The sequence below is a fragment of the Epinephelus fuscoguttatus genome, linkage group LG19, assembly GCF_011397635.1.
Source record: "Epinephelus fuscoguttatus linkage group LG19, E.fuscoguttatus.final_Chr_v1".
NCBI lineage: Eukaryota > Metazoa > Chordata > Actinopteri > Perciformes > Serranidae > Epinephelus > Epinephelus fuscoguttatus.
Window position 1 is genome coordinate 24727953 of NC_064770.1, and position 24300 is coordinate 24752252.

The 24300-nt window shown below is 40.6% G+C and overlaps 1 protein-coding gene across 3 annotated transcripts in view; it reads left to right on the plus strand.

The window, feature by feature from the left end:
* Positions 1-24300, plus strand: part of cyth3b (cytohesin 3b) — a 57891-nt gene that overhangs the window by 30863 nt on the left and 2728 nt on the right. For all 3 annotated transcript variants that reach the window (XM_049562453.1, XM_049562454.1, XM_049562452.1), the window contains exons 2-12: positions 1277-1359; positions 3085-3149; positions 4708-4774; positions 4907-5025; positions 5456-5536; positions 7871-7983; positions 9219-9367; positions 9851-9962; positions 18567-18643; positions 21451-21522; positions 21694-21848. In XM_049562453.1, coding sequence (XP_049418410.1) covers positions 1277-1359; positions 3085-3149; positions 4708-4774; positions 4907-5025; positions 5456-5536; positions 7871-7983; positions 9219-9367; positions 9851-9962; positions 18567-18643; positions 21451-21522; positions 21694-21848 — 1093 coding nt within the window. The remainder of the gene's footprint in view (positions 1-1276; positions 1360-3084; positions 3150-4707; positions 4775-4906; positions 5026-5455; positions 5537-7870; positions 7984-9218; positions 9368-9850; positions 9963-18566; positions 18644-21450; positions 21523-21693; positions 21849-24300) is intronic.

Consider the following 24300-nt stretch of genomic DNA (forward strand, 5'->3'; position numbering starts at 1 on the left):
TTTACAAATGTTTTACTCTTCTGTTCTTCAATCTGATCTAACAAACGGGACCAAGCCAGGGTGCAACAACAAATCAAGACAGTGGGAAAAATCATGACATTAACCAGTTTGATTTTACTATTTTGGCTCAACTGTTTTTTACATTTTTTTCCTATTTTTTTTTTTATTTTTAAGAGATTTTATTTTTTTGAGGTCTTTAGTTTTTTAAAACATTTTGACAATACACAAACACAGACATAAGAAATACAAGACGGGAAATAAAAGATGATGACGAAAACAAATTCATTAAAAAAATAATTAAATAATAGTAGTAATAAAAAAGATAAGAAATTATAAGATAAAGGATAACTAACCACCAGTTGCAAAAAGAAAGAAAGTACAATTATATCCCAGGTCGTATGATGAGTACTAGGTTGTCCACAGGATGGTTTAAGGCTGAGAGGTAGCATCCATGGCATAAAAACCATGGGTGGTCAGAGAATGTCCAGTGGAGACCTAGTGGGCTTTTTATTTTACTTTTATTGTTTATTTATTCTGTCTTAATATGATCAATATGATCAGCACTTTGCTCTGAATAAAAACCATAAAGGTAACCGATGTCTTTGAGATGGCATATGAGTGTGTTTCCCTGTCAGACCTTTGAGATACAATAACTTAAGCACAATAACCTAACCCTCATTTAAGAGTATGACAGTTCTTCCCTCTAATATTAGATACTCTCATGTTTACTACTTTCCAAACAATGTGATAATCTCTCCCAGTAGAAACATTAGTTTCTCAAAGACAAACTGGGCTCCAGTTAAAGTATTAATGGTAGTATGTATGTATCGGATGGTAAAAGGTCAAATATAATTACTTCAAACTGTCCCAGGTGTCATCTGATTGTAATGGAGTTCAATAACAGAATATAACTGTAATGTTCTACAGTTAGATAAATGCGTAATCCAACTGTCATGGGACAAAAAATTCATGTAGAGAAGACTAAATTGTAAATAGAGTGAAAAAAAAGAATACATGTACTGATTTCACCTTTCACAAAGATATCTCAGGGTGTATGAATTCCTGCCTGTTAGTGTATTAATTTAGGTCATGATGAGTAATGTCTTTGGGATGGATTCACTGAAGAGGTATGCACTGCCAGGCTTAATCCCCGTGACTCTGACTGGCTGGTCGGAAGGTGAATTAATTTAATCCATCCTCATAACCCTGCCCCTCCCTCCCTCCCTCCGTCACTCACACATGCTCTTTCATTTTACCTTCTCTCTGTATTTTCCAGTACCTGAGGACCTGTCTTTGGAGGAAAGAGATGAGCTGTCGAACATACGACGCAGGAAAAAAGAGCTTCTGGATGATATTGAAGTAAGTAACAATACAGGGATGATGTATAGCAGCAGAAAGTTCTATTAGGTAGGGCAGGACAATATGATCAAAACGGTGATGAGCAAATTGTAAACTAAAAAACTGTTATTGTCATGTTTTATATGTAAGACTTATGCATTGAACATAAGTTTGATTGGTTTTTGTGTGATGTTTTGCATACATTCAGCAATATTTTAAAATGTCCATATATTGGAAAAGTACACCCATTGAGCATTTCCTGTCATCGTCCAACTGTTCACCATCTAACAAATGCATACCCTGTTAAAGCTACAGTTGATAACTTGTATTTCATATTCGCTGAAACCCATCACTATATTCTGACAGTAGTTTGTGCATCAGATTATGTGCTCCTAATGGCATTTATAGGAATCCTCTGTATCTGAATGAAAACAACCAATCAGAGCCGAGGAGTCTCTAGCGTAGCTGTCAGTCATGTTAATCTCTCCTTCCGAACTGTGGTCAAACTGTCAAACTGGGCAACACTGATCAAATATGAACCAAGATTCTGTCACTGCATTGTCTATTTCCACCTTAAATGTTTTCAGACACATATTTTAGTGTACTGTTTAGTTGTAAAATTAGAACGTTTTGCTTGGTTTTGGCTCGACTGTCTCTATCGTGGCGGCCTAATCACAAATTTTCTCATTTTACAGCTAAACAGTACACTGAAATATGTGTCTGAAAACATTTAAGATGAGAAATAGGCAATGCTGTCACAGAATCTTGATCCATATTTGATCAGCACAGCCTAGTTTGACAGTTTGACCGCAGATCACAGAATGATTAACATGATTGACAGCTGTGTTAGAGAGCGTTATTTTTTTGTTTTTATTTAGCTGCAGTACATTTTTGCAAATGCCATTAGGTGCACCATGAGGAGGCAGAGGAACATGATTTTTTCAAAGATTATCTAATATACTAGGAATGGGGGAAAAAAATCGATACAGCAGAGCATTGCGATATTTTTGTGTGGCAATTGCAATGTAGCACAGTGCCAAGTATAATTTTTTTTTAAATATATGAATTATTAATATTATAAATACAAATTAAACTTTAGGTGGTCTACTAGAATAATATAATCAGTTGCTTTTTCAGTCCTCTAGATACATTTTGCTGCTGCAAAAAAATGGCTGAAGTGAGATGAACAGACTGAAAACTTTATCTTATGAGATAAAAGAGAAGTTTTCCTTTGGGGACATAATTTACAATTGAAAAAGGATATATACACAATATATTTCATCACAATATTCAGCGTATCGTAACATATTTAAAATCGCAACAATATTGTATCGTGACTTAAGTATCGTGGATCCTTTGGTTTCCCACACCTATCATGTCCTTCTGTCAGGATATAGCGACAAAAACTTTGTATTGCTTTTAATTATTATTTGTTACTTCTTTACTTTATTACTTTTATTTTACATATTTTTTAATTTTTATAAAAGTTTTAAGCTTTAACATGATCCTATTAAGATTATGTAATAGTGATTTTAATCATATCACCCAGCTCTAACCGTAAGGAAACCTGTCATTATTATATTACGATCCAATTAAGAACTTCCAAGACAGTATTTTCTTGTTACTTCAGGACTGCAGCTGGATCCTTGTTGTTATCCCCTGTCTATCTTTTCATTAAAATAAAAAAATCTATATATTCTAGTATGTGGAATACGTGACTGAGTCGTTTTATTTTCTTCTCTGCAGCGGCTGAAGTTTGAGATTGCAGAAGTAATGACTGAAATTGAGCAGCTAACCTGTGTGGGAGAGAGGTGAGTCTTTTGACTGATTTATTTAGTCTGTACAATGATGTTACAGCCTCCATACAAACAGAAACAAAAAAAAACAGTTCAATAGCGGCAGGAGGCTGCAACATATAAAAAGAGGACGCCACACCAAAGGTAACTAAAACTAAAACTAAACTAAAACAACAAAACCCCAGCACCTAAAAGAGCATGCGGGAAAAGAACCTGTTTGGGGAGAGAAAATACAAGGAGGGAAGAAAAAGATTCCTCCCTATCTGATCTTGTCGTCTGTGTGGCATGAGCTGTGCCATGTGCCATGCCTCCCTTGTCTCTATGCTCCCTGTCCCTCTTATCCCCTCCTCTCTCTACCTGAGTGTTGATTGCACTCAGGTGCGAGGCAGGCAGGGGGAGGAGGGAGACCAGGCTGACAGAGAGAGGGAACAGGCTGCTGAACATAACAAATGACAACATTTTCATTCAAGCACCAAAAGATATTCAGTTTAAGATGATATAAAATGAAGTACAGCAGACAATGCTGTCATTTAAGAAGCTGGTGTCGATAAATTTTATTCCTCAAACAATTAATCAATTCTCGGAGTACTTCATAGTCTATTGACTAATTAATTACTCGACTAATCATTGCAGCTTAATATTGCTTCGTCTGTCAAATGTCAGAAAACAGTGAAAAACGGGCATCAGCATTCCACATAGCCAATGCTGCTATCTTCCAAAACCAAAGGAAGATAAATTCTCACTGATACAAGACAAGGAAAATGAGCCCATTCTCGAATTTAATGAGCTGGAATCAATTAATATTTGGCAGGTTTGCTGAACTTAAACGATTAATCGCTTATCAAAACCATTGTGCCTTTATTCTTTGTTTGATTGACTAATTGTTTCAAGACTAGTTCGTGCTTTCCTTTCCCTTTTCTGCTCTTCAAAGCCACTGAGCCATGTTGTCGCTTCCGCCGTGAGCCTCACACCTGTCATTTTATGTGTGTGTGTGTGTGTGTCTGCGTGTGTGTGTTTGCTAATCCCCCTTTGTTTGAGGAGTGAAGTGGGACAGTCCCTCAACTAAACAGTAGCCAAACAGTCTGTATTCAGCAGCTGTCATTTGATTGGTTGATGAGGTGGAGTGAGTCCGTGTGTGTGTGTGTGTGTGTGTGTGTGTGTGTGTGTGTCTCAGGTGCAGCTGGCAAAGGGGCTTGTGCTATTTTTGGCAGACAGGAAGCACAGGGAGCATGTACACACACAAAGGTGGAGATTTCCCTATGGGGCCCATGCAAAATGTGTTTTGCAGAAGGGTGACATCCAAAAGGCTGCAGGATGGGTCAAACTGTTTATGCACATGTACTAACAGCACAGGTGATACTCACATGCAGCCATGTTTTGCTTTGCGCTGCGTTTCCGGTTGCTTTAGGTTAAATCCAATACACACTCTTGAGTTGAGAGAATAGTAAACACAGTCACACCATGTCCTGGATGAACCTATCCCAAATTGGCCTCCTGAACAAACACAGCAGCCTGGGGACAACACCACACCTTTAACTGTCACGTGATGGATGTTTTTATGTTTTTATTGCAGCAAAACCACGCAAAGAAACAAACAGATCGCCATGGGGAGGAAGAAGTTCAACATGGACCCTAAAAAGGTCAAACTGATTGTCAGAATCAACCACACCGTCACTGTTGAATTACACCTTTATGATTTGAATGAACTTTTAAAATATCTACAGAACAAAAAGGTACCTGAAGTCAAAGTTTGCACTTTTTTGTTTAAACAGGGGATCCAGTTTCTCCTGGAGAACGATCTTCTCCAGAACACCCCAGAGGACATCGCACAGTTCCTCTACAAAGGCGAGGGGCTCAACAAAACAGTCATCGGTGACTACTTAGGGGAACGGTGAGCCCTCTGATTTTCCCTCTGTTTTTCCTCCACCTTTCTTTTTCCCTCTCCCCATCTCTCTGTCAGATCTGCACTGCATGCACTCAGACGAGGGCATAAAGCCCCAGGAAATTGGTGGTCTGGATTTATGGAGCAGAGCAGTGACAGGAGACGGTGCCAGTAAAATAACTGAGCGGACATGTGGTTCTTATCGAAGAGAAATCAATGGGGATAGGACTGTCAAAACAACAGGGATTTCATGCTGCCTGCAAACACAGTGGCTTTCTGTTTGAAAATGGTGCTGTGCATTTACTTCCCACCTTGACCTCCTAAAACGCATGAAATTGTCACTTTTGTTACCCGTTTTCAGAAGTGAATCCTGTATTAACAGTCTAGCCTCTATTTAAATAGTTAAACATGTGTGACATGTGACCCTCCTCTCCTCCAGGGATGACTTTAACATTAAGGTTCTCCAGGCGTTTGTGGAGCTTCATGAGTTTGCAGACCTCAACCTCGTACAAGCCTTAAGGTGAGTTAACCAATAATGGCACTGTGTGGTGTGTGTGTGTGTGTGTGTGTGTGTGTGTATTCCTACGGGTGCTGGTAAGAAGATGAAATATGCCCCAGGAGGACCAGTGTGAGTTATATATTCATAACAAAGCCTGAAGTCTTATCAAACATCATACGAACTGCACAGTTGTTAGTAATGCTATGAGAGAAGATTTTATAGCACATGATATTCAGTGTTGGGCAGCAATGTGTTACTAGTAACACGTTACAGTGATGATATTACTTTTTGCAGCAACAAGTAGTGTAACTAATTACTAATAAAATTTCAGTTATAATATTACAGTAACCCCAAAACGAAACAACTTGTTACTTTTGTTATCACGTCACTACTGACTTGAAATACACTTCAGCGCACTGAGGCATGTCGCAAAGCAGCAAGCTAGTTTGGAAGATGGAAATACTTGCCTTAGTGGCTGGAAATATTCCCATTACTTTGAATTTTTCAGGAGGAAAGATGACAAGAACACTGTTGCTGCAGGTAGTTGAACTAAAAAGCAAAAAACAAAAAACCTACACCGGCTAAACAACCAAAACTGGATTTTACTTGTGGGCAACTGAAGGCTACAAAGTAATGAAGCTTGTGTATGGATGTGTGCTGGTGCACTACGAGTGATTCTCTGTCTTTCAGGCAGAGCCTTGGGAAAATGTTGGTCACAGGCAATCGAGGACCCCCAATGTAAAAAAAAAAAAAAAATCATATGCAAGTGATCTAGCCGTAGCTACACATTTACCGGCAATTACTCTGACAGTCACGCAGAGGCACACATCTAAAATTAGGGGAGACACGCATTTACCAGTTTTATGGGGTGTAATAGAAAAGTAATATCACAAGTACTGTAACAAAATACTGTCGGCAGGGAGTAATAAGTAAAGTAGAGTAATAAATAATATATTACATGTTTGGAGTAGCGAGCCCAACACTGATATATTATGGTATCACAAAGCTAGGTTCAACTTCTTTGCAGATGACCCTGTGGTTTATTTGCTGGAGGCCTCTGCTTTGGTACCCCTTCCACATCAACATACTGGTCCCATTTTAAATGAATGGGATGATGGTGTTTTTCCATCACACAGGATTATTCTGCATTCATGAAAAACTTCCCACGTTTACAACTCTTAACACAATATCAATTAAATTTGGATCTAATAACCTCAAGTGATTGATTTTGATTTTTGTGAACTGGCCATGTTTGGTTGGTTTTCAGGTGCTGTTGTTTCAAAGGATATATCTGACTTCTCAAGTTTCCCAGTTTAATTTCAACTTGAATGTTGACTTATAGGTATACTATGCAGGATTGTCAGTTACCGTTTATAAACTCGCCTTGGTGCCCTGTCCCTCAGATGCCTGCTGCCTACGGTCTTGCACCTGGTATCTCATTTATAAACATTGCATACACACAAAACAAGGCCTGAAAGAGGGGTGTGCCACTTCCCATGGAAAAGTTGTGATCTATAAAAACAGACTTAATAGGAGAAACTTTGACTCATGCTTACGAACATTTTGGAGATGGGAAGGCGTGGAGGAGTGAGGTGAAAGCCTGATTGTAGAAATTGTCAAATATTTTTTTGGTGAATGCCATTTTTGGCTACGCACTGTTTTATAAATGAGACCCTTAGTCGCTACATTTTTTATGAAGCCCAACTTCACCTGAGGAAAAAAAACAAGAAAATACAGGCAGATGGCAGATCTTTGCCAAAAAAATTACACCACCACACACTTCTAGTGGGTCAAAAGTGATGATTGAGAGAATTTACTTCTGTATGAGTCTAGGGTTAGGACATTCTTTTAGGAAAATCTGACATGGTAGGCCTATATCTTTAACATTATACTGATTTTACACATACAGCAAATGTTGGCTGATGTGAGGCGTCCATGTCTGTTAAGATTTTAGACACTTCTGTCTTATTTAACATCAGTTCAGTTTATATTCCCCAGCCCCAATTATGACTAGGATGTTGATACAAATGCTGTTTAACGTAGGAAATATAAGAAATATTATAACTCCAATATAACATGAATATGGCAGTACTCACCACCCTACTGTCTTTTGTTCTGAGCACACTGTCCTGTTTAAGAGTCAGTAAAGGCAGCTCTTGTTTCCTCAGTTTGGTGACTGTTTATAATGTTTTTCTGTCTTCATTTATTCCATAGCTTCTTTCCTCTCTTAATAAAAAAGTCTGCTGAGACATACAGTAGGGTTTGTATTTTACAGTGAATATCCTGTAATATACATTTGTATCAATATTTCATGATCTGTTATTAAATTTCCTCTCTCCATCTCTCCTGTTGTAGGCAGTTTCTGTGGAGCTTCAGACTTCCTGGCGAAGCCCAGAAGATTGATCGTATGATGGAGGCGTTTGCCTCCAGGTACTGCCAATGCAATCCCGGCGTCTTCCAGTCCACAGGTACCACACACACACACACACACACACACACACACATACACACAGTGCAACAGACGTATGAGTCAGACTCAGCCAGACAGTCCAGGACAGATAATATGGGCCAGCCAGACCACCTCAGCCTCAGATCAATGTTTCTGGCTGTCTGTCTTCCCCCATTAGGCATCTGGACCTTTTCAGGCTGCATAAATCTTTAGCATGTGACCACAGCCCTGAAGATTTTCCCCAAAACACTTAAGAATATGACCACTTTCTGATACCTGTTCACTTTTCACTCTCCCAGCGTAGTTAGCAGCTTCCTCACTAACCACAATGCGATCACTATTTGAGTCTCCAGCTGCGATAATGAAATCGATTACCGGTCAATAGTGGTCATTAGTGCAGTCTCGGCCCGCCACACGTCGTTTGCTGCCTCTGTGTTAACCGAGCGAGTGCTGAGGAGGACGCAGGTGACAGCTCAGGTCATGAATATTGATGTGGTGCAGTGGTGACACACCCAGACTTACTTATTGGTCATCTCTCAGGACCGGAGCGCTCAGGGTTATAAATTATAGTGCAGGGGATGTTGACTGGGGCAGTGTGTGGATGGATGAGGTGGAGGATGGTTAGCAGGAGTTATGATGTGGAGTCGTGGGAGTATTAGATCATGGATGTGTGTGTGTGTGTGTGTGTGTGTGTGTGTTAGAACTGCACGATATAAGGAAAATATGTGATAATATTGTTGAATATCACTAACTACAGACACACCTGTATTTACATCTGTGCACAATAATTTCTATACCTTGTGTTATAACTTTTATCACGATATAAGACAATTAAAATAAGAAAAAGTAGGACAGGTAGTGGTTTTTTTTCTGTATTCTTTAGGTGGCAGGTTGTCTTTGCTGGTGCGTTGTTGTAATGTGCTCTGTACAGTGAACAATCCATTGTCCCAATTGCAGCATTCTCCTTTTAAATGCCATCATCCCTCACATTGGTTGCCAATCAGAGCTTTTGACGTGTCACATACTTATAATTCCCATGCGCGAATGCCGACAAATAGGTTCCCCCTGTGAAAGTTTATATATACTTTATAATATCAGTAATTTCAGATTAAGGCTAAGTGACAAAAGATGAATAGTTTTAATAATTTTCACACTAGTCCATAAACTCCAAGCAAGAAAACATGTTCTTACTCAGACACATGTGGGCTCGTGCTATGTGTCCCGATGACAAACGCTGCATAATTACCTCCACAGACACCTGCTACGTCTTATCATTTGCCATCATTATGCTGAACACAAGCCTGCACAATCCCAACGTCAGAGACAAACCCCCTGTGGAGCGCTTCATCTCCATGAACAGAGGGATCAATGAGGGGGGAGACCTCCCAGAGGAGCTACTCAGGGTAAGAGCTTTGACTTTATTAGTTCGTTAGGTATGACAAATGTATCCTGTGCAGTGTGCACGGAAAGAGAAATCTATATGAATTCCCCCGCCATGCGAAGCAGTGTCACGCTTCGCTAATTGAGATGTTGCTGCTCAGCAGAATTAGATTGTCTCCCCAGATACTGATGCTAATAATCTTTCGTGATCTCTCAAGGAAACACACAAAAAAGCAAGCTGATCTACCCACACACTGTAGGCTGATGTCTTTACTAATGTGCTCTTGGCTTCTTTTAAGTAGAAAAAGACACTTTGTTTGTCATCTTGCACAGTCGTTGAGGTATGAATCATTGTCTCTCACTCTCTGACACCGAAGTAGAATCTGTCAATGTCTTGTTTAATGTTAGTCTGAAGGCTGGGTTGAATGTTTGGAGCCTGAAAGTGATAATGCGAGTTTTTCTGTCCCATAACCTTTCCTCTCTTTTTTAATTCTCTCTCCGTCCAGAATCTTTACGACAGCATCAAGAGTGAACCCTTTAAGATCCCAGAGGATGATGGGAACGACCTAACGCACACGTTCTTCAACCCAGACAGAGAGGGCTGGCTACTTAAATTAGGTTAGTGTGTGTGTGTGTCTCCGCACATTCCCCTTGCTGAGGGAATGCAAGACACCCTGGATGGCTTTATTTGGTTACTCTCCCAGTTATCCTCACTACAACTGCGGCTTTATTCTCACTGGCGATGGAGAACAAGAGGACAGAGAGAGGTTAATATCACTCGTGCTCTCTCAGTTGATGCTGAAGTGTCGTATTTTAGATGCAATGAAATGGAACAGATCATCACATCATTTATTTATTTATGCTTTCTTTGATAGGGTCAGATACAGTATACATAGCGAACTCGATCCCTAGTTTGCAACACCCATCCATAGAAGGGCTTTATGAGACAGGACAGTGAGCAAGACACAATAAAACACACATTACAAACATTTAAAAACTAGACATGAGTGTGAGTTTGCTGCTAAATTAACCAGGATTTTTTAGCGCTCTTAAAAGTGGTGGAGTTTGCAGCAAATTTCAAGGGATCAGGTGGTGAGTTCCAGGACTTTGTTCCTCTCACAGAAAAAGCTGTGTGAGCAAAAAATGTTTTGCAGGATGGAGCCTCACAGTTGCCACTTCAAGCTGCTCTGGTGGATCTGCTAAAGCCCGTAATCTCTCGATGTATTTGCAGAATGGCTGCGGAGCAAGTCCATTTAAACATTTTGTGTAACAAATAAGGGTGATATTCGTTAACTTGGAGGAAAAAACTAATGTCTGCACACTTGTTACATCAAGACAATGTTTGGATTCTGCCATGCATACACAGTTTTATGCATCTAGACTTTAAGATGAAAGTTTAATAGCATCTTGTAGCGTTTGTGCCAACACATCAGTTTTTCTCAGGTACATTTCTGAACCTTGTTGAGGTGGAATAGATAATTGTACGCACATCGCAGACGTGCAAGGTGCTAAAAATAGCGTACATGAAGGAAAAAAGTGATGAGTGAACACTTCATGCCACAATATCAGGACAGCATTTCAATCCTACTTGTAGTTTTTGACCTGAGGAAGATCCAAGTAGGATCGGAAATGATCGCATGATGACATGCAATTTGACTCACTTTCCCCAAATTCTCCAACAATGCCAGACCAGCAGTCATCAGGCATGGAAACTATGTTTGGCTGTGCTTCTTTATAGCACCCATATTATAATTTACTCATATAAATCATCACTGGCAGAAATATGTATCATCAGCAAATATCAGAGAGGTTCACAATAAAGGTAAAATAAAAAGAGATGATATAAACACACAGAAATAAACCAATGCTGCCAGTGTGAATAAAATTAATACCATTGATCAGAATAAAATTAATACCATTGATCAGAAGTAAGTTTATGAATGATGTCATCATAGACTGCAGATAAGATTGTCTTTTACATTCTTGTGAGCGTAATTACTATATATACTAGTCCATACCCATTGGTAACTTTGTCACCTTCTACCTATGCCAATCCTCAATGCCTATGTGCAGTTTCACATAGATTGACCACATCAGTGAGTAGAAAAACGTGGGACAGACAGAATGACTGACTGATAGAATGACACACTGACAGTTTCCGTGATTATGTACAGCATACCATACCATGACTTAGTCATACCAAAAATATTAGGAAAAAAAAACATTCGGACACAGGGGAGCCACAGTGATCGGTTGCATTTTAGCAATTTTTAAGTATTTTTCTGTTGTTATAGCGCCACCCAGTTGCCAATTAGAGTTAAATTTCTCCAGTCACCTTGAGGCGTCCTGTTCTACACATCTAACAAGTTTAGTAAAAGTCAATATGGCGGTTAGGCCTAGATAAGAAATTAGCTCTCTAGCGCCCCCATTTTGTTTGATGGGGTCAATAATGGAGGGGTCCCCTCAGATTACGTGTGGTCATATGCCTACAAAGTTGTGTGGTGATGGGTGAAACCCTTGAGATGTTATACACCTTTATGTGATGAGCCACGCCCTCCACAATATTCATTGCCTTATAGAAGCTCAGTTTTAGTAAGTTTTCCAACTTTTGCCAAGAGGGAACTTTAGATATTGGTCCCTAGATTATGTTCACTGAGTTTCATGCAGATCGGTCAAACTTCCTAGGAAGAGATCGATTTTAAGTGTTTTTCGAAAAATCCAAAATGGTGGAAAATCTATATAACCGGAAGTTATGGGCTCTTGAGGCAAATTTGTTCCTCATGAGGAGAGGCATCTCTGTGCAAAATTTCATGTCTCTACAACATACGGGGCATGAGATATACCCATTCAAAGTTTGCGATTTCAATCGGTTGCTATAGCGCCCCCCTTTGGCCAATTGATGTAATATTGCTTCATTCGCATCCTCCCATGACCCTCTACCACTGTGCCAAATTTCACATGGATTGACCAAGTCAGTGAGGAGAAAAACGTGGAACAGACACACAGACAGACAGACAGACAGACAGACAGACACATGGACAGAGTTTTCGTCATTATATGGTAAGATTATACATTGGTTTTCTTTAATACTATAAGTTTACATTGCCTAATTGAGCTGTAAAGAACACTGTGATTAAATTATATCCTTTTAGGTGAAATAAATTTGCTATACTATTTTAGGCAGTTGCAGAATTAAGTTTCAGTATTACTACTCCATCAGTTTTATTATCCAGGGCCTGCAGATTCTTAAAATGTCTTACATTCAATTCTTTATAAATATCAGGGCCTTAAAAGTCATTAAATTGTCTTAAATTTGAAATTGTGAGGTCTTAATCGCCACAATCATTTCATCTATTTTAATTTATCCATCTTTTAATTTCTTTCCCTCAAATGAGTCGAGCTTGTCTGCATCAAAGTCCACATTTTCGGAATCTTTAAATTTACAGCTGAAGCTAATGCTATGTTTTTACTTTATACATGCAAATGTATAATAACTGAAGTCATTCTAGTAACAAAACTCCTACATAAAGCCTGCCCATACCCACTTATATAGGTCCTATATAGGTTTTAAATTCAGTTAAAAATCATCTTGGAAAGGTCTTAAAAGCAGTAAACTTTCTGAAACCTGTACACACCTTCTTTTTATCTACAGCACTTCAACTGTTATTCTTATTTATGTGTAACCTTTAAGTTGCTAATTCGTGTCCCTTGCCTTCTTACATGCCGTTGAAAACAGGGTTACATACTGTATGTCATAACCAGCTCGGAGGGCCACTGACAAGAAGGGAAAGATAAGATAAGATAAGATCATCCTTTATTCGTGCCACAGTGGGGAAATCTGTAACATCACAGCAGCAGAGGGACAGCGCAAACAGGAAGCATCAGTAGAAAAAAAACCACAAAGCAATATATAGGTATACCTATCAGTAAAAAGAAAAACACAGCTCAGTGTTATAAATAAACTGTACAAAACAAAGAGCAATACTGTAAGCAAACAGTATAAAAACACAAAACAATATAAAAGAAGGAGAATATGATAAAGAGACAGGCTGTTTACATTATTGCATGTATCATGTGTAGGTGTTTCACCGAAAGACACTAAGAATGTAGTTAAATTAACTGATTGATTTACAAGAACTCTAATTAAATAGCGCAAGATATGGGATGTGGATGGCAGTTAGGGCAGTAGTGTCAGTGAGAGGATGTGTTAGAAGTATGGTGAGATTGTGGGGAGAAAAATAACAAAAGAGTCCAAAAAAATGTATAGAGAGCGTCTCTCCAAAAGGAGGTGGCAGCTTATATAGTGACTGGGGGTGCAGGTGCTCCTAGTCAAGCCCAGTTTTACTCGAAGTTGTCGAAATCCAGCACTTGGGCAGTGACGTGTGGCATCAGAAAGCAATGAAAACTGGCGTCCTTTAACGTCCGCATGATACACAGCCAGTTGCCGTTATGGTTTAACAACTCCCAGCGGTGTGAGGGGGAAATGCAGCAGGATAAGGACGAAAGTTAAAGTCCAACAAACACTGACTTTCACCCGAGAGACTGGTGTTTGTGTCCCCTAAGATTCGAAAGCCAAACCATGTTTTTCCTAATACCCTAACCACGTGTTTTTGTTGTTGAAGGAAAAAAGTCAATTTGCGGTGTTGTACTAACGTAGTGCGTTTATTTTGAAAGAGACTGTATGTAAACATTAAATTTCCTGTGAAAACGGAAGTGTATTTTGAAAGAAGACAATGCATGTAACAGGCAGAACTTGACACGGTGTCCCAGAACATCATATGTGGACGAGGAAGGTTCATGACCAAACGTCAATATGTGACGAGGTCAGAGTGAGAGTGTGTTGCCCAGTCAGCAGACGAGGCACAACCTCTGTGGTGGAGGGCCGTCACACACACTTTTTATTTCCACTTGGCTCGGAAAGCCATGTATTTGTAAGGTCTGGAGTGTTTAACTTGTGCACATTCTCACTGCACGATCACGCCTTATAAAAAAAACAAAAACATTTTACAGTATGAAAATTGCTTGTTTTATTGTGCATCTGTAATGTTTACACAATCATCTTAATGCAGTTTGGGAAAGAACACACACTGTAATTATTTGCTCTGTGTGAGCTTGTGTGTGTGTGCCAGAGATTGGATGTGGTTGTATGCTTTCCCAGTGAGGTAATATAGTTTTTGGTGTTATTTCCACTTTTTTTTTTTACCATTTGTTCCTGTTTGTTTACACGTTTTTGATTTGCTCCCTCGCTCTGCAGTTCACACTACATTAAAGACAGTTTATGTGCTTTCTTCAGCTCTTTAATTGTTGTTAGAGGTTGATTTATTATTGAACATGAAACAGTTTAATAGCCTGGATACTGTTTGTCAAAGGTTAAAGGGCAAACACACTGTAGGTGATCAGTTTTATTACAGTGTTCACACACACACACACACACACACACACACACACACACACACACACACCTGGCTCTGACCACGCACATTCCTCTCACGCTCTGTAACGTCTCTTTAGTCTCATCAAACTAGTGAGTATGAATGCAAATAGCCCCACTGTGGCTCACAGACCTAACATGATTACATTCTAGTACGGTTCCTCCCTGGAGCCATTTCCCGCACCAGTTCTTTCTATAATATTTCTAATTTAACTCTCTAAAAATAAACCCTGGAGGATGTGAAGGAATAAATGCCTTTTTTAGCAAATCTCTCTCTGCGCCGAGCGGAAATTTGGCCACGCTAATTCAATAGCCAGAGTCTATTGAAATGTAAGGGAACCCGGAGCTTTTGTAATTACGTGTGGCCCATATAGGCTCGCATGTGAGGCGCCATGAAAACAGGAAGGAAATGCTGCAGTGAAAAGTGTTGTGACCGTAAGGGATGGTTAGTATAGAGAGAAACTAATCAGGAATGTTAGGTCAAGGCGCCCACACAGGAAATGATCAGACAGTGCTTGTGCTCATGTGCACGTCTTCATGTTGTGGATCATGTGTGTGTGTGAGCCCAGGTTTGCGTTTGAATGTCTTCCTCACAGCCTGCATGTGCACATCGTTCATGCGTCTCCCACCAGGAGAGCTTCCTCAGTGTCAGCAAGTGGTGTTTTCCTCCAACACTGCAGTCACTGCCAGAGGCTAAATTCTGCTTCAAACCAACGTGTTGGATGCTCGTGCTTGGTCTCCCTCTCTCGCTCTCTGCTTTTTTTGGATGTTGTTTGCACAAGTTAACACGTGAGGTGGTGAACTTGCTCTGGGGTCTGGTTTGTGTGTGTTTCTGCGCTTACATGTCTACATGTGTGTTCCTTCAGGGGTGCTTTAGGTGCCACGTTAGGTTCCATATCAAGTGCTGTTTGCTCCCCTCTCCTGGGAGCCGACAGGGTTTTATCTTGTCACCTTTTAAAAATGAATAAGCAAAGTCAGCAATAATTTATCAGTTGCGTGAGTCATCATTTAACTAAGATGAAAGTTGGGAGAGATAGTGGTGTCTGATTGTAATCGCATACAATTCAGTTTTCCTCAAACTGGCTTGCCTGCATGTTTCTGAAAGTCAAAGGGAACTTTGTCTTTATTGCAGGTTCACTTTTGAGCATCCAGCCACAGCAGCATAAACCTGAAACAGTGTTTAAAACATGGAGAGAACACATTAAAAAGCCCTGTAGCACCCAATAATGTAATAATTTCTTCAAAATTGAATTAAATTTACACTTAACCTGATCAAAAATGTAATAACTTAACCAATAATGTAGTAATATGTCCTGACTATACACTATAAAAGTAACCCTCATAGCTACTGTGGTGTCAGCAGTTGGTTTTTGAACTCCTGTTTTGAAGCCTCGAGTTCAGCATTTCAGCCGTTGCCATCTTGCTTTTTTGGAGCCAGAAGTGACCATATTTGGAGGAGAGGGTGGAGCTATGGGGGAGCGAGGGGTGGATCTGACTATCGGCAGACAGCCTGTCACTCGAGTGAGTTGTACAGTTGTCATTAATATTGAAATAAGGTATAGACACCAAAACCTTTTGTACCAGGCTGTAAACGTGTTTATTTCTACTGCAAACTTGAGCATTTTAACATGGGGGTCTATGGACACGGACTTGTCAACCTCAAGTGGCCATGCAATGAACTGCAGTGTTTGGTAGGCCTACCTCTCATTGGCTTAATTTTTCAGCCCTGGAGTCTTGGACCTGACGGATGCTGTAATAACATTTTTTACCAATAATGTAATTCCTTTGGTGGGTCAGGGGTTTTTTTTAACTATTGATATAAAAAAAACAATTATTCATCATGTAATATATTTTTTTAAAAAGTATGTTTTCTTTCTCAGAAATGTAAAGTGTTCAGGTATACTAAATTTACAACACTGTTAATGTTATATACGCCTAAGCAGCAACCCCCAAGGATGACAAATTACAGTAGAAATGACTTCCGGGGCTGACAACACAAAAGTGCCAAAAACTGCAGTTCCTCTAATGGCCACTTGAGGCTGGCTCCAAAAGCGAGTTGATCCCGTAGACCCCCCATGTTAAAATGTCTGACTTTAAAGCCTGGTACAAAAACAGTCAGGGTCTCTGAAGCTAATTGTAACATTCATGACAGATGCACATAGGATGATGGTGATGATGGTTTTATGTAACTCACCTGTTTGTTTTAATTAAGGTTTAAAGCTATGCAGTCTGTGAGTCAGATCCACCCCTCGCTCCTGCACAGCTCCACCCTCTTCACCAAATATGGTCACTTCTGGCTCCAAAAATCCAAGATGGTGATAGCTGAAATGCTAATCTCGAGGTTTCAAAATGGGAGTCCACAAACCAATGGGTTACATCACACTAGCTTTGTCCATTATTTTCAACAGTCTACGTTTTTGCCCACTGAAAACACTAATATTTGACACTGATTTCACATTTGGAAATGTAATGTGGAAGTATAATGTAGAATTTCAAATTTATAACGAATGGTAAGTGGTATGTTGTTACAAGGCAAAGATGCATCAAGCTGAAACACCTATCAGTGGTAAAGTAACCCACTAATAAATGAATGCAGGCAAGTAATGCAAGGGAGCGATGAAGGCAAAACAATGGTGTCAGTTTCCACAAAATGTTCTTTGTCATCTAAGTCAGCAATGATTCTTGCTGAATAAAGTGTTTCCTTACCTTGCCTGACCTTATGAAATTTCTGCATTAGTAGAGGGGAGTTTAAAAACCCAAATATAAACCTCATAAATACATTCAAACAGTACAACCAAACTCCTTAAATAACTCTGGGAGGGTAAGAACAAGCAGGAAGTGGGTAGAGAGGAGTTCAGTTATTCTAATTTATTGATTTACTACTTATGAGAGATCTAGTAATGGTGACCCATCATTACAACAACACAGCTTTAATATGCGATTTAGGATTAGATATTTAATGTCTCTTTAGTTTATGGTACAATTGTTTTGCAGTGTTATTACAATATCAGGACATATTATTACATTTTTGATCAAGTTAAGTGCAAATTTTATTTCATTTTAGGAAAATGTACCATCACTGGGTGCTACAAAAAATTAAAAACAAAAGAAGTAACATACAGTGTGTTGTCAATTTTAAACCTTCCTCTACATGTCGGGTCGGCCATGTCGTAGAAAACGACATAAACTTTTGAAAACTAATTTTCTTTTCAATGACGTACTGCTTATTAAGTGTTAACATGTGCCTAATTGCCACATGACACGATCATGTGGTTGATAATAAGCAGCCTGTCTTACACAGGAAATTGAATTACAGCTGTGAACACAAAAATGTATTGTTCGGTCCTTCGTCATGACTCATAACAGATCTGTAGGTCTGAGTTCGCAGCAGATATCCATACAGTACTACTTTATGTAAATGGACTGCATTTATATAATGCTTTTCTCGTCTTAGCAACCATTCAGCCAACACAAGTACCATTCAGCCTATTCATACACACATCCATACACTGGTGGCCAAGGCTACTGTACAACATGCCACCTGCTCATCAGATAAGCATTCACATGCACTTATCCAGCGATAGCACAGCCATCCGATTGGTAGACCACAGCTTCACCTCCTGAGGTGCTCTATAAAGTCTATTTAATTTTACACAGTTGTTCACAAGAATGGATGTGGGTCAGCTTCGTTAATGAGTGTCACATCCCGGCTCTCTTTCCTGATGGGAGACGGCCAGTCTGTCACTGTTGCCTTTGTGTGACTTCCTGTCTCCTCTTCCTCTTCCTGTCAGGGGGCCGAGTGAAAACCTGGAAGAGACGGTGGTTCATCCTGACCGACAACTGCCTCTACTACTTTGAATACACAACAGTGAGTTTCACACTAAGATGATGTTTTGATCTGTAAAGTGCCACTTGGCGATTTGTGCCGGTTTCTGTGTTTGTTTGTTTGTCTACGGATGAAGACATGAAGAAAATACGCTTCATGAGTATTGTCTGGTTTCCAAATCCAGGACCTTTAAGAATTTGGGGGTACCATGACAAATCCCGGGATTATAATGCATCGGGGGAAATCTACACTCTAAAAAATAAGGGTTCTCAAAAGCCGAGGATCTGGGCAGAATAATTTGCTTCTAAGGAACCATTCTTTGAAGACAGGGTTCTTTGTACAACACAGGTGTCCATTAAGAGCCCTTTTCATCCAAAGAACCCTTTTTCTTCAAGGATTGATGAAAGCATTGAAAGCCCTCAAATATTTAGATCTAATCCCATGTTTAAAATGCTACTTTTAAATGTAGATGTCCCTGGAATCCTCTTAATCATTCCATGTTACTTGTGTTCTGCCATAGCTGATATATTTACCATCATTTCATGCCATTAACGAGTACTTGATACTTGGCATTTTGTATTCGGCTCTAATTTGTAACCGTGATTTGGTTCCCAACCCTGCATCACTGAAACAGTAAAGGCTGCAGTAGTAGTGACATCACAAAATCTTCACCCCCTTAAGAACTGGCACTGCACCACATCAGCCCTGGCCCTTTAGGAGCCTCAAGAGTCCCAAGGCAGCTGGACGTGGTTCACTTGGCCCCAGGCTGAACTGTTAAACTTAAATCATGATTAGGGGGAGAGAGATCAATGGGTAATGTTATCAGTTACTAACTTTAGAGCCCACCTAGTTGGGTACTAGATGAAACCCTTGGAATATAAAAGGGTTTTTTGGTAGAACCTCCTGGATGGGTTCATGTTAGCACCCTTAAGGCTCATTTGTACTTCCTGTTTCAAACACTGTAAACATCACTGTCTTTACACTTCAATGCGTCCTGTATGATTGCATAGATGCAGCCAGTAGATGGCAGGACAGAGTCAAAACAACAAATGAGGAGATGGTGGAGAAGGTCGTACTGTTTTACCTCTAAGCAAAGGCAGTGTTGTAGACAGCGGTGGTCTGTGCGGCGATTATATACCTCCCAACATGTGGATGGAGAATTCTTTTCACTATTCCCCCTATATATTACTATTACTGATTTGTTCCATTCCGCCATTATGTAAAGTTCCTCGTCGCCTCCTGCGGTCATATCTTGCTACAACTATGCTACACTGCGTCCACGATCTCCAGTGGTACTACTCTGTTTTATCCGTATCTGTAGGCTTTCAGAAAACATACACAAATACGGATGAAATGACCACGTTTCAATGGACAGAAGGCTTCGTCTGTCTTCGTCTCCGTATTTAACATTGAGCTTAAATAAGCCCTTAGAACAGTGGTTCCCAACTGGTCCAGCCATGGGGTCCAGATTTCTGCTTAGTCATTAGTTCAAGGTCCACACAGTTTAACATAGTCATTGGAGTCATTGCTGCGTTTGGCCAAGTTGTTGAGCTAGTTTGCTGTCTCTGTCAGGTAGCTGTGCGTTAGTTACTGATTCTACAGCAAGAAACTCCACTTCAAAATAAAAGCTCTGATTGGGAAATTTGCTTGTCTTCAAAGTGTGTTTAATAACAAACTTGAAACATTTGCGCCTCACTTGCGGTCCCTTCAGAATGGACCCACAACCGATAAGTTTGGAACAACTGCCTTAGAAGGCAGTGATGGTTTTATGTAGGACCCTTTATGTTGGGTTCAAGGTAGAACCCTCTGAAAAAGTTCCAGGTGAAACCTTTAAAAAAATCAGGAAACAGAGAAGGCCAAAACACACCAGCAGCGTACGACGCGCGTCAAAACAGCCGCCCCCATTATTTTCTACTTACAAACCCACACCGGCGGCAGCTCGACGCGCATCGATGTGCCGCACCGCGGCACTTTACGCTATTGTCCTATTTTTCCAGCGTCACCGCCCTTGAAAAAGCCCCGCAGCGCGACGCTTTTTGTGTGTGTTGGGGGCGGCACTTGACTCGCATCAATGATGCCGCCGTCATATGACGCCGCCGGTGTGTTTTGGCCTAGAGGGTTCTCTTGACAAGCTGAAGAACCCTATATGGCTCTAGTCAGCACCTTTGTTTCTAAGAAGGCAGATCAATGTTTGGAAATAAGGGAAATTCAGTGTCTTGTAATTGCTACTGTAGCTGCTGTTTAGCAAATCCTTTAGTGGTCATCAGTTGTCAGTTATGTCTGGCACTTGTGTAAGGTTACCCCAGACAGGCTTGTGTGTGTCTGGCAACAGAGAGCGTTTATTCATCTGTATTTTCTTCTTCTTTTGTCTATCCACAGTGTCACTCTCTGTAAGAACAAGTTTATATATGCGTTGTTGAAGATTTTTATCATTGCCTCACTGTCCCTGCTAGCTGCTACATCAGCACTGTCCTGTCTCTACTCTGGTATTATCCTTCGGGACACTATCATTATGTCCCGTCCTCTCGTCCGACTGCTCCACACACACACACACACATTATCTGCTCCGTTAAAGAGCAGTGAGGGCGGGGGGTGGGGGGGGGCAAGGTTGATTTCCACACTAGCAAAACGTGTCAGAGAGGATTTTATCCTCTTTTTTCCTTTACTCTTCTCTTTCTTTTTTCAGTCTGTCTGTTTGTTCCCTTCTGATCTTCATTTTATGATTTTAAATGCAACACTTTCTTTGTCTTGCTTCCTGCTTTGCCATCCGTTGTTCTCTGTCTTTGTATTTATGTGGTTGTTTTTCTGTGCCCTCTCATGTTTCTCCTTCTCATCCCTCTCTCTTTTAGGACAAGGAGCCTCGTGGGATCATCCCACTGGAGAATCTCAGCATCAGGGAGGTGGAGGAGCCCAGGAAACCTGTGAGTGTTGCCTCATTAGAGACCTCACCCTTAGATCATACATCAACGGCCTCTTCTCCTCTGTTACTGTGTTTATTGTGTGTTTACATTGTACGTAAATGTCTCGATCAGCATGCAGTCAAATCTCACAGTAGCACATAATTGATGCTCTGCTCTTTGTCCGTCCTCCAGAACTGTTTTGAGCTCTATAACCCCAACCACAAGGGCCAGGTGATCAAAGCCTGCAAGACGGAGGCAGATGGGCGTGTTGTCGAGGGCAACCACGTGGTGTACAGGATATCGGCGCCCACGCCGGAGGAGAAAGAGGAGTGGATAAAATCCATCAAGTAAGACTCCTCACAAGTTAAAGCAGAAGTTTGACATTTTGAGAAACATGTTTTGTGTTTGTCATCTGAAGTCTCCTTACCGTAAAACCCCTCCCAAAACCGTAATTTGTTTTTATACCAAACAAACCCAATATGTAGCAGTGCTGGTAGGAAGATGCAGATGTTGTTAATGTTTGGATGGAGTTAGGCCAGCTGTGTCTTTCTGTTTCCAGTCATTATGCTAAGCTAACCTGCTGGCGGTATCTTCATACCTTACCATACAGGCAGGAGGGTATCAATCTTTTTATTGTATAACTGGGATAAAAAAATTGTTCCAATATTCATTTAATTAAGATCTTTAATTAGGCGAGGTCGGGCGGTGGACGCTACTTTTATGCCTTTTTTGAGCCAGCTTTCATGAGCACGGCGGCAGGTTGCATCTGAAGTTGATAAGCAACCCTTACAGTCACCTTATCATAGCCTATTTAGCTCAAATTCTGAGTGCAGAGCTGGTCTTGTTCCAGGCACTGTTTATGTGTATGGTTATATTGTCCCTGGGACTGATGAAAGGTTTTGACAGCTCTGCACCAGAATGATTAACTTTTCTGTGTTTATCACTGATTGATATTTATCTGTCAGCTGTGATTGGTTGTTTCTCGTCACATGACATGCAGTGTGCGCTGCTGCGTTCCAAAAGTTGAATTTGGTTTATCTTGGGCGCAGCTGAAAAAAAGGGTGCTCAGGAACAACAACACATGCACAACGCTCTGGTGTTTGAGCACAGCTGCCACGCGGTTACATAGAAAACGATGAATTTGAGGGTGCAAAAAACGCGGCATATCTTGTGATGTGTGGTTGACTTCATGAGTTGACTACAGTGACAAGCTGCTGCTCAGTAATGCTTAACATTCAAAAATATTAGCGAAAGACAGAACCCTTAAAAAAACATTTGACGTAGAACACTGGTTCATAAACTATGGTACGTGTTCCCGGGGTGGTACATGAGCTCCCTCTAGTTGTATGCAGAGGAATAGCCAAAATATTACCAGACAGATTAAATACATTTCAGTAAATATAATGCTATCTTTCCCGTGATATTTTTGTTTTTTGAGGTGGTATGCGGTATAAAAAGTTTGCTTACATATAAAGTGCAGTTTTTATCACAATCTAGTCTGGCCCATGGACTATTAGCACAATGCAGATGTAGAAGAGATCCAGGAAACATACTGACATGGGCTTAAAGCACGTAAACCTATACTAAGCATGTCATCACAAGATTTGATTTAAACAGCAAAACAGAGAACAACAGTGTGCTTTCTCTCTGTCAGATACCATACATAGCTCTCAGTAATGACAACCTTGCTGTCGGTGACCTAAATGTTGCTCTGTAATCGCCTGCATAGAAGATGGTGCAATGTCAAAGAGAGTTGGCTCAGCAGAACAGAGCACTTGTATACTGTAATATAGTGCAATCCCCCTCCCCATCTCTCCATACTCTCAAAGAGTATTCACTGGGGAAGTGATGGGGGATTAGTCACTGCTTATAGCAGCCCAGGGGTGAGCCAGCAAACCCAGTAAACCTATCCAGGAGAGGCAGCTCCAAACTGGGCTGACATACTCTCAGCCAGGGAGGCTAACGAGCCGCAGCTTGTGCTTCACCAGAGGGGTCCAGGAGGACTCAGGGTCTGGGGAGATAAAAGGCGTTTTATGGAAATGATGATTTTCCCCCTCTTCTAAAGCAGAGATGATCACAGAGGCAACGCTGTATCTGCTTATCTTGAGTCACAAACACACAGACCCAGATGATGGTGGACCAACTGGGTCAGTGGAGAAAGTGAGCTCATTGTTTAATAAACTGTGTCAGTAAAAGACAAAGTGTGTATTTTTATATTTCACATTTCCCATTCCAATAAATATGTTAGGCTTTTATATATTTCTATGGAAAGAAATGGAGGGAATGTTATTTTGTATTAGTCACGGCAGCCTTGCTTGGATTTGATCACTCTACAGTGGAGTTTTTGTTTCCTGAAATTAGGTTGTGTAAAATGACAATGAGCAGTATGAAAGAGTGGGATAGTCATCGCATACAGGCTCATTCTTCAGCGCGTGGCGTTGTAAAGGGAATCAGAGATATCCGCAGTGGGGGGTTGAGCCTCTTCTTGCTTTGTGCTGGTGCTAACAGGATTTAGCAGCCGTGAAACTGGGCTCCTCAGTAGAGCCCAAATGGCTTCCTGACTCACTCGCTCTCATTGTGCGCTGCGTTCTCCAGCTCCAAAAAAAGGGGGAAGCGGGTGAACCTAGAAGAGTCAAAAATCTTGAGCACCTTTGTTCGCCCTCTTTTAGACCTATAAACCCTCAACTTGGCACAAGGCGGATAGTATGTGATTGTGTGTTTTACTATGGGTTCCGGAGGAGGTTCCAGCAGACTGGAGCACCAAGAAAAAACTTGGGAGGTGGGGGGGTTCCTCTTCAG